General features: G+C 47.5%; 1 protein-coding gene across 2 annotated transcripts in view; it reads right to left on the bottom strand.

The window, feature by feature from the left end:
* Positions 1–874: 874 nt before the first annotated feature.
* Dapk2 (death associated protein kinase 2) overlaps positions 875–10,595 on the bottom strand; it is a 127,758-nt gene continuing 118,037 nt past the window's right edge. For both annotated transcript variants that reach the window (XM_076576545.1, XM_076576544.1), the window contains 3 exons: positions 5,847–5,936; positions 5,652–5,735; positions 875–1,538 (listed from right to left, as the gene is read on the bottom strand). In XM_076576545.1, coding sequence (XP_076432660.1) covers positions 1,458–1,538; positions 5,652–5,735; positions 5,847–5,936 — 255 coding nt within the window. In that variant the 3' untranslated portion in view covers positions 875–1,457. The remainder of the gene's footprint in view (positions 1,539–5,651; positions 5,736–5,846; positions 5,937–10,595) is intronic.

Here is a 10,595-nt window from a genome sequence, read left to right as displayed (position 1 = left end):
ACGTGGTCTTTCTTTTGTATCTTAATCCCCTCTGCTTCTTCCTGCTCTTCCTCATTACCCAGGCTGTCTCTAACTCTCCGGCTCAAGTAATCCTTCTGCCTCAGTGTCCCCAGTAGTTAGGACTTAAAGGTACACAGCACCACATATGGTAAATTGCCCCTATATCCCCAGTCTGAACTTGAACTCATGGCAATCCTCCTGCCTTAGCCTTCTGAGTGCTAGGATTACAGACATGAGCTACCATGCCCAGAGGAACTCTCCTTTCGTTGTTATTTTTTTTGTTATATGTGTGTATGAATGCCTGCATGTATGTACAGGTACCATGTGCCTGGTGTCTGTGGAGACCAGAATGCACTGGATCCCCTGGAACTGGAGTGACTGACGGTTGTGAGCTGCCCCTTGTGGGTGCTGGGACTGGAACCTGGGTCCTTTGCAAAAGCAGACATTACTCTTAACCAGTGAGTCATCTCTCCAGCCCCTGCCCTCCCCTTTTTATAAGGATATTAGTTATATCATATTAGGGCGTATCTTGATGACCTCATTTTATTTTCATGAGCTGCTTAGCACTCTGTCTCCAGCGACAGTGATGGTCTTGAGACACTGAGGGCTAGGACTTCAACTTACGAATTTAGGAGAAGTACAAGCCAGCCCCTAAGAGGCGGGCGGCAGGAGAGGTGGTGGAAGGGCCACGGCCTTCTGTGATGATGGCAGGCGGGCACTTTTAAGGGAGGATGCGGAGAGCTCGCATCTTGTTGGCAAAAGAAGACTGCTCTCAATGTTCTGTCCATTCAGCAGCCAACCCTAGTGTTACCCGAGCCACGGGGTCTTGGACTATAGGGAACCAGATGGAGATTGCTCCCAAAACAGCCACGCATTAGATAAACAAGTTTAATAATAAAAATGAGAAAAGATTACAACACAGTAGGCTGGCAAAAGGCTGTTGTACAAAGTCTAATGTTGGACATCCTGACTCCTGTGAATTCTGGGAAGTCACAAGATTGGTCCTCTCACTCTAGAGAGTCTCTTCACTCACGTGTCCTGACAGGGTAGGCTTCTGTCTTCCCGATATGATTGCTGCCCAGGCTGGTTCTGAACTCTGTCACCGAGTGAGGAAAGCTGCCTAAATTTGACCTTTAACCTGCGGTAAAAATGACACTCCTTTACAGCCGTTTCCTCGGTCCACACCCCATCGCGGCGTCTGAGGCTAGCAGACAGGTGAAAGCCGGTTTTCTGGAGCACTAAGAGCTTGGGGGAATGCTGACTCCCCAGCAGGAGACGGCCCCAGCTCCCAGGGGCTCCTGAAAGTTCTGAGTCCTGCAGACTTCTCCCTCTCTCTCTTGTAAAGTGCTCAGGAACACAGAACGTCTGGGTACTGGTGACAAGCAGGGTCCAAGAGCTTGCACAGAAGGAACACAGGGGGCTTGGACCTCGCTGGCAGCCACCGACACCTGGGCCAGTTAGGAGGTGCTGCTCCTCCTCCGGGGGTGAAGGGCTTTCCTCCTGGCGATGTCCTCCTCTGTGTCACTCTCGCAGTTCCTCTGGGGAGGAGAAAGAGGCCCAGAGCAGGGTGTCACAGCATGACAGGAATGGAGCCCATGTTCACATACTCAAGCAAGGGGCTTACAATCTGGGGGGAGCGGGGTGGTGTCAAAGGGAAGCCCTTAGCTCTTCCACCCAGAGACCTCCGGCAGACAGGAGGGGGCTGGAAATGAGCCCAGACTAATTGTATGGAGACCTCCTTCTCAGGAGCCAGGAAAGCAGGAGGGGCCCAATTATAACAGTGACAATGTCGTCTGGTGCCGTTGGTTGCCAGTGGCCACATCAAAGGCAACTGAAGTTCAAGGTGTCAGCCCACCAGGAGGAAACTGTCTGATGGGTCAACCTCAGACAGGCAAGGCCCCGAGACCCCAGAATGTCTTTTGCTTCTGCTGTGCCTTTACATGTCTGCTGCTTTTATCTTTTCCTGGTATCTGGCATGGTGTGAATGGGTGTGGGAAGATCCCCACTGCCTGTAATGTAGTGTGTTTATCTCATGGAAACATCCTTTCTAATCCACATTTTAACCTGTGGATTATTATGAAGATGATTTCTTCCTAAGCTGTCCTGACTAATTGATAATTATAATATTAGTTTATACAGAATTTTGATGAATAAAAATAAATACAAGAAAGTGTCACACAGATAAAACACATGAGTTTCTATTGAGGAGCCGTATAGACTGTGGCTTAGGTTAATGATTAAGAAAAACAACTGGGTCCCAGTTGGCCCAGCTAGCTTAAATTCTTTTAACCTTAATGTTGGGAGATAAGTTCACAGGTTTCGGAGTGCATCACAGCTGGGACAAAGCTTTGAAAATAACTTAAAGTTAGACTAAGATGTTTTTGTCAAATAACTTTGAGGTGAAAAACCCAAGAAGACAATCTAAACTTTTAGAAAGGCACATAGTTGAGTGAGGAACTCTTTAAGGTCAGGGAACAAGAACAAAGCAGCCCAATTATCATTAGCTGACTCGCCTTTCTTGCTAGGATTGGTTGATGACCAAAGGTAATGATTAACTCCTTATACCCATTTCTGCTCTCAATCTCCTGATGTAAAAAACTATTGATGAGTGGGAATGTACCCTAAAGATCTAAAGTAAAGCTGACTGATTCTTTTTCATATATAAAAGTTTGGGTTTATGATTCCTTTAAGATTCCTTATAAGATTACCTTTCAAGATAAGTAATAAAGTAATTGGCCCTTTCTTTGTAACCACAAAATGCAGCCTGCTAGTAAAAGACCTGACAAGAAGAATATCTTGCTTGCCCACATAGTTAATCTATAACAAGTTGCTTGGGTTCGAATGTATGTGGGTTCTTGGGATAAATTGTTTTTCACCTGTAATATATAAAATGTTTAATTATGTAAGGGATATGGAAAACATGCTGTTTTTTAGTTTGTTTTGTATTCATTGTAATTATTCACTTGAAAAACAGAATGTAACCACATTGTAATTCTTAAATTGCCTGAAAAACTTTGTTGGGGTATATAAGCTGTAGAAAAAAAATATATACAGTAAAGAACACAGAAGAACAGAGAGAATAAAGAAGGAAACCACTGAGAGAGTGTATGAGTGTCTTTTTCCCTAATCCCCTCAGATAAAAAAGTCATAGTACATGCCCTTTGAGCCCTGAGCTGCCTGGAGGCTAGTCCCCTAGGTGTGGATAATTTGTGCCTGTTGATAGTCAAGGCCACTTGGAAAGGTGGTTTGTGGGACACTGGGTCTCCTGAGCTCAGCCTGTGGGCAAGGGGTTGATTTTTCTGTAAGGTCCTCTGGCCAGCACTCCAGACCCTTGGCCTCAACGGGCTTTCACTAGGCCCTCAGCAAGCTTTACTGCAAAGCCTTTCAAAGGGAGTGACCTTCTGAGTTTCATTTCCATGAAAGTACAACCTGTCAGCCCCACACAGCTAAAGCAGAGTTAGAACAACTACCTGGAGGTTACAATGTCTTTCCAGGCGGGGCCCACCAATTGAAGTGTTAAAACTGCGATGATTATTTTAAGGGGTTTTGTTTGTTCAAACTATGAAGCTTTATTTTATTTTGTCTGTGTGCCTGAGTGAATATATGTGAACCATATGCATGCAGGTGCCCATGGGGGCCAGAAGAGGGAGCTGGATCCCCTGGAATTGGAGCTAGAGGTAGTTGTGAGTCACTGCATCGGCACCAGGAACCAAACCTGGATCTTCTGCGAGAGCAGTAGGTACTCTTAACTGCTGAAACATCTCTCCAGCTCCAGTTAATTCCAGTTATTAAAAGAATAACTAAGATTTAAATGGGCCCCCAAAATGTTTAATTTCTATGCTTCCTAAACAAAAGTTATTATCTTTCTAAAATAAAAATTTAAAGAAGGTCCAATAGGAAAAATATATATAACATGTATGTGGGAGCAGCCTTTTCTTCCTGTAGAATAAGCCATTGAGCAAGTGGCCCAAATGTCTGAATAAAAAATAAAAAAAGAAACTATGTTTGGTACCCGGAAAAAGTTAGGAAAGAAATTTAAACTTTACAGTCCTCCCTGTAACTATATCAAGACAAAAGGTCCAGGTTTAGCGTGAAAGGCATGCCTGCTCTCCTCCAGTCACACACCCCTCCAGGCAAGCCTGAGCCAGCTGGGAATCTGAGGTCAAGATCAACTTGAGCCAAACACATCCTGGATCAAGTCTGACTGGGACAACAAAAATAACTCAAGCTTTGCTGAACAGCAGCTTTTTCGTATGAGTCAGAGTCAAACAATAAAAAAGTAAGCTGGACAAAACCGCCTGTGACGAACAGGGGTTCTCGGAGGGAGCCAAGTTGGTTCCCTTCACAGTCCATGAGGCTGGTGGCCAGAAGAAGGACTCAATGTCGAAAAGCCACACAGGCCTGTGGAGCTACCACTTCTCAAGTTCTGGCGAGGGTGGGAATAAACAAGAGCTCAGCCTGAAGAAGGACGACTCCTCAGGACATGTTGGGGCTGTGGGGAGTGCAGGGATGAGCTGGCAGCCGGGTGCGGGACTAGTGCTAAGCATCTTCGGTTTACACAGGGCCACTGCCAGGCAGCTGCTTTCCTGTCCCCTGCTGAGCAAAGAGTCACCTTTTCTCATAATTTATACCTTCCAGACACCCCTTGCTCTCTCCACTCAATGCAGAGGGAGAAGTTACCCCAGGGCACCCCTACCAACTGCAGTGTTAACACTGATGCCCATTTCAAGAACTACTCGAGGATTTTAAGCAGCAGTAACAATTGCTAACACACTGAGCACTTACCCACAGGCATTAAGGAAAGGACATCACTTAAGCCTAATCACTGTCCAACGAGGTAGGAACTGTTATCATCCCCATTTTACAAATGATGACATTTTGGAACAGAGAAATTAAGTAACCTCTTGGAGGCCACACAGCAAGCAAGTAAGTGGCAGATCTGAATTCTGGAAGACAAGCACCCAGAAGCCACCCCCTTGATGAGTATATTCCATTATAAGCCTCTTGTTTTAAACATCCACTAAAGGGCCAGGGACGTAGCTCAATGGTATAGCATTTGCCTAGCATATTAAAGGCCCAGAGTTCAATTCTTAGTACTCAAAAAAAAAAAAAAAAAAAACCAGTAAATAAACAAAAAAAATATATAACAAGTAAACATATCATCAAATGTTATCAATACAGATAGTCTAAAGCAAACTAGAAAGAGAAAGGTACAGAGGGTATGAAACTCCCGTTCTAAAGAAGAACTGGGGTTTGTCAGAAATGAACTTTTTGAGGTGGGGTAGTTTGGAATAGGGTCTCATGTCACCTAGGCTGGCCTGCACCCTTGCCTCCACCTCTCCAGTGCTTGGATTATAGGTGTGCACCATCAGACTTGGCCAGAACAAATTTTGGATGGTCTATGGGACTCATTTCCACAGTTCCCCAAGGGCTGCTGGTCCTTGGGTAGGGGCTGGAGGGCTGGGGTGGAGAGGCGGCAGCAGTCCCTTGGACAGCCCATAGGAAAGGATGCCTGATGGTCCCTCAAACATATCCCTCTGCTGGTCTCCTGCAGCCTCCAGGGCAGAAGAAGCTGGAAACAGTTACTGTCCTCCTCCATCCACTCCCACAGTCCAGGAGTTGCCCAAGCCAAGGGCTCTGCACGTACTCACCAGGTCCTCGCTTGTCCTCAAGTGTACCTTCTTCATCAGGGAGCGAGTGAGGTGGTTGCACAAGGAGACGATGCTGAAGGAGAGCTGAGGGAAGAGAGAGGAGAACCACCAGGTAAATAAAATGTGCCGAGAGATCTGGAGAGAAGCAGGGAGGCCCCACTAGGGCCCTGCCCTTCACCCCAAGCCCTGACGCACCTTCCACCGCCTGCGGACATACTGCTTCTTAAAGTTCTCCAGGTTGACCACGGACTCCCTGCGCACCATAGCTTGCTGGTTGTCCACCGGCTGAGAGAGAGAGAACGGCGTGAGTTTCAAATGGCAGCTACCCACGTCCCCAAAGATCTTGGACTACACACCGTCCTCAGCCTGCCCCTGGTGTACCTCCTTCCCCGGCAAGGCATGCAGCGGGAATGTCGAATGTCGCAGCAAGGGTGATGTTACAAATGTCTCACTGCCCAGAAGATATCCTGGGTGTCCCTGAGCTATTATTACCACAGTGTAGTGCATGCATATACAGAGAGAGAGAGAGAGAGAGAGAGAGAGAGAGAGAGAGAGAGAGAGAGAGACTGAGACAGGCAGACAGATACAGAGACAGACAGACAGGCAGAGACATCATTGCCATCTCTAAGTGAGAAAAACTGGAAGCAGGAGCCATCAGTATTACTTTGGGGAGAGGCAAGGAGGACTGGAGGGACTCTGGTTTTGGTGAGATGCATGCCTATTGGTAGCCGTGGCACTGGTACTCCTCTAGTACTAAGAAATGGAAGGAAATGGGGGCTTTGACGGGGTGGGGTGGGGTAGGGAGGGTCAAATGAGGACAGATGCACAGTCGTCTTTCACCACTGGGCAGTCACGACACAGCTCACGTCTTTGACTGCAGAAAGCTCACCACCACTTCTCTGAGCCTCTGCTGTCTCGCCTGTAATCTTGAGATGCATATGACAGGGCGGAATGAACCCATGGATGTGAAATACTTGATCCAGGACCACTCAGCAAGCAGCAATACAATGATTGTCGTTATCCTTCTCCATTTCCTTTTAAATGTCCCCCTTTTGTAAGATAGTAAAGTGAGGTTTTCCTAGCTGAAGAGAGAGGTTTTGGGGAGTCTGTGGACATCCTAAAATGGTTTGTTGATTTTACAAGTGTAACCTGTATATGAATGGTCAGAGTAGCCCCACTCTTTTGTTTAATGACATGTATTTATTTACCAGTGGGGATGCGGCAGATACGGATGGAGGTCAGAGGGCATCTTGCAGGAGCCGGTTCTCTCCTTCCACCACGTGGGTCTCAGGAAGTGAACTCGGGCTTGGCAGCAAGGGCCTTGACCTGCTGAGCCATCTCTCAGGCTCTGGCACCTTTCTTCAGAGTTTGTTTGAAGGTTCTAACAGAAGAGCAGAACTACTCTTATATCCTTGACAGAACAGTCCTCCCTACAGGGAAAGCCATCTTTGACCACGTACCTAGCTTTGGGAGACACGCACATGGAATACTGAGAGAGGAAAGGGACAGCCACCCAGTCAGCCAGATCAACTTCAGTGCAGCAACAGACATTACAGCCAGATCACCCTTATGTCCAGAGCAGTATTATTCTTAAGATCCAAAAAAAAAGTGGAAACAACCAAAAGCATATCAGCCGATGTCTGGATAAACAAAACATGGCATATATCCATGCAATGTGACACTAATTAGTATTCATTATGAAAACAAGTGAAGTATTGGGCCACGATAAACATGAATAAAGCTGGAAAATGTGTTAAGAGAAAAAAGCCAGACACAAAAGACTGACTCTGTGTGATTCCATTTGTATAAAATGGCCGGAAGAGACAGATAAGTAGAGACAGGAAACAGATTAGGTTACTAGCTGGGGCCAGGAGAGAATGTGGAATGACTGTGGAAGAATGCTTCCTGGGGCCGCAAAGAAGGCTCAGCAGTTAAGAGCGCACACTGTTCTTGCAAAGGATCTGATTCGATTCCCAGCACTCATGTCCAGCCGCTCTCAGCCACCTGTGGCTCCAGCTACAAGGGACCCAATGGCTCTGGCCACCTTAGGCACCTGACTCACATGTACCTTCCCCCTTCCACATACACATAATTAAAAATAAAATGAAGGGGGATGGAGAAAAGGCTCAGTGGTTAAGAGCAAATACTGCTCTTCCAGAGGCCCCGAGTATGGGTCCCAGCACCCATGTTGAACAGCTCAGAATTGCCTGTAACTCCAGCTCTATGGGAAGCCAACACCTTATGTGGGTTCTGGGGATACAACTCAGGTCCTCAGGAAAAGTAGCAAGTACGCTTACCTGCGAAGTCACCTCTCCAGCCTTAAAAATAGGTTTTCCTTCTGGGTTAATAAAAATGTTCTGGGACTAGAAAGCGACAGTGACTGTATGATCTTGTAAAAATACTAAGAACCACTGAATTGCACAGTTTATGATATATTGTTTATGGGGGCAAAAGTGTGTGTGTGTGTGTGTGTGTGTGTGTGTGTGTGTGTGTGTGTGTGTGTGTGTAGGCAAGCAATGGTTCCAAAGACAGTTGATAGCCTCCATGGATTCTCAAAGGACCCTGCAGTCCCAAGGACAACTGTCCAGGATGATCCCTCAGGCCCATGCGACTGTTTGTTTCTGCTCTGATGATGCTGTCATAGTTGAGAGCTACAGAAGGCAGCCCACAGGCTCTTCAGAGCTGTGCTCCCTAAGCACATTCAGAGCACAGCTCTGCTCTCTTTCCCCTCACAGCACCAGACACCAGAAGGAAGCCAGTGTACACGACCATCCACACAGCTTTGGACTGGCATCTGGCAGGAGGCCCATCCCAGGACTACTTCAGCCCATACCCCCAAATATCTCAAAGCCTAACTCAGACATCTTTCAGGAAATATTGCTGACTCTGATATCACTAGAGCCTCGTGTGCTCTGCTCTTTTATTGTGTGTGGAACCCGATGATGTCAACTTGGGAGTTTGGGGGGTGGGGAGCAACCTGAGGACACTGGGATTTGCTTGTGTCCTTGTCTATACCCCCAGGTCATCCCTCACCCCCCTCCTCCCTAAGGTGCTCTCACTTACCAGTTGCATGGTTGAACTGATTCCCTGAGCTATTGACAGGACAAACTGGAATGAAATCCCAGGTCCAGGCCAACAAGATGACTCAGTGGGTAAAGGTGCTTGCTGCCAAGCCTGATGACCTGAGTTCAATCCCAGGTTTCATGTGACAAAAACTGATCTCCACACATGGGCCATGGGGCATTTGCATGCACATGTACACATGTACACACACACACACACACACACACACACACACACACACACACCGCACACACACACACCAAATAAATATAATCAAGAAATCCTAAACCTGGGACCTGCTCACACCTACCAATAGGAGGCCCAGGGCTCTTTGCTCAGCTATCATAATACCATTTAGAGGTGTAATTCACTCAGCCATAAATGACCTTTGAGCCTCATCCTGATAGGGTGTATTTGTTTTTCATAAGGAAATTTGAATCAGTAGATCAGTAGACTTGGGGAAAGAAGGGACTTCTTAGGTACTTACTGATGGGTTTCCTCACCTAGAAGAGAAATGGCTCATTCCCACCTCTTCCCCCTACCCCCATAGCTGGAGAGACAGCACAGAGGCCAGGGGGATCCTATTAAGGAAACCCCCACTTCCTGCGGGCTCAACAATGTCACTCATTGAGCAGAGGCCCACATGAAATGTCATGCGGACCTACTCCCAGGCCCATCAACAGGAGGTGACAATTACTTCTGGGCCACTCTATATGCTACACACAGCCACGTGAGTTTCAAGGAAGAGGCCACCTAAGCCATGAATCTGTCAGGCTTAGCCTTTCCTCATTAATGGGTTCTTGGTGGCTAAGAGTCTCTAAAAGGCTGAGGCTGTCATCTCAGCCTGGAAAGTCAGAGACATAAATTCTGCAGTGAGACTTGTCCCTGGAAGGAATGTGGCATTGTTTCTATTGAACTGGGGCTGTGTCTGCCTCCTGCTCCTTCCTCTTCCGATAGACAGTGAGTGCCTATCTTCCAGTTACGGCCTATCACTGACACCAGGGAGCCCAGGCATTTCTGACCAGGATCCTAGGAATGTCTGTCTAGTGTCTGCAAAAAAGGTCAGAAAGTAAGGTGGGAAAACAGAAAGCTGTAGCTGGGGTCAGGCTTTGTTGACACAGATGCAAATGTCCTTGACACAGCCCAGGGGGGTGTCCCTAGGGTCTAAAATGACTTCCACAGGGCAGGGAGAGGAAGCAGCAGCAGCAGCCACCCCCAAGATGTGTGAAAGGAACTGCGGCACCCTCTCCAGTGATTTTTCCCTAAATACCAGGCTTTCCACGGGTGCTGCAAATAGACGAGCTCTTCCAGCCTCCATCTGGGCCATCCTGACAGCCCCACACTCCGCAGAAAGGCAGGAGCAGCCATTTCTCTATCCTGCCCTGGACTGCCACTCTGGGCCTGGCAGACTTCCCTTCTCTCAGGCAAGTCTCCCTCCAGGGGACACCTCTTCCCCTCCCTTTGCTGGCTGGGGTTTGGGCTCTGCTGGCAAATACTTGTTTTCCCAAGAAGATGCAGGTGACAATTGTGTGGGTGTCTCTGCCTCCTCCTGCCTGGGTATGGTGTGCAGAAAAGCCGGGTGCCCCAGAGCTGACCCTGCAGTGATCAGCCAATGGGAGGAAGTGAAAAGGTTCCTCTCCGTGCTTGGCCTAGCCTCATCTTCCTGTTAGGTTTCAGCACAGACACATGGACATTAGTTTAATCCTCTTTGCCAGACTTTCTGTCTTCTGAGCAATTTTTGTTTCCAAGAAAAAACTTTCCAAAACTCTCCCTCCTGTGTCCTGAAGAGAACTGAAAGGCATCCACTAAAGGCCATGAGTGAACCGTGCTTGGGTCCTGATAGGAACAAACCAACTGAATGTCACAGATACCCTGGCCGTG

This window comes from Peromyscus maniculatus, chromosome 7, assembly GCF_049852395.1.
Source record: "Peromyscus maniculatus bairdii isolate BWxNUB_F1_BW_parent chromosome 7, HU_Pman_BW_mat_3.1, whole genome shotgun sequence".
Taxonomy (NCBI): Eukaryota; Metazoa; Chordata; class Mammalia; order Rodentia; family Cricetidae; genus Peromyscus; species Peromyscus maniculatus.
Note: the sequence above shows the minus strand (reverse complement) of the source record. Positions and strands in the feature narration are given on the sequence as shown.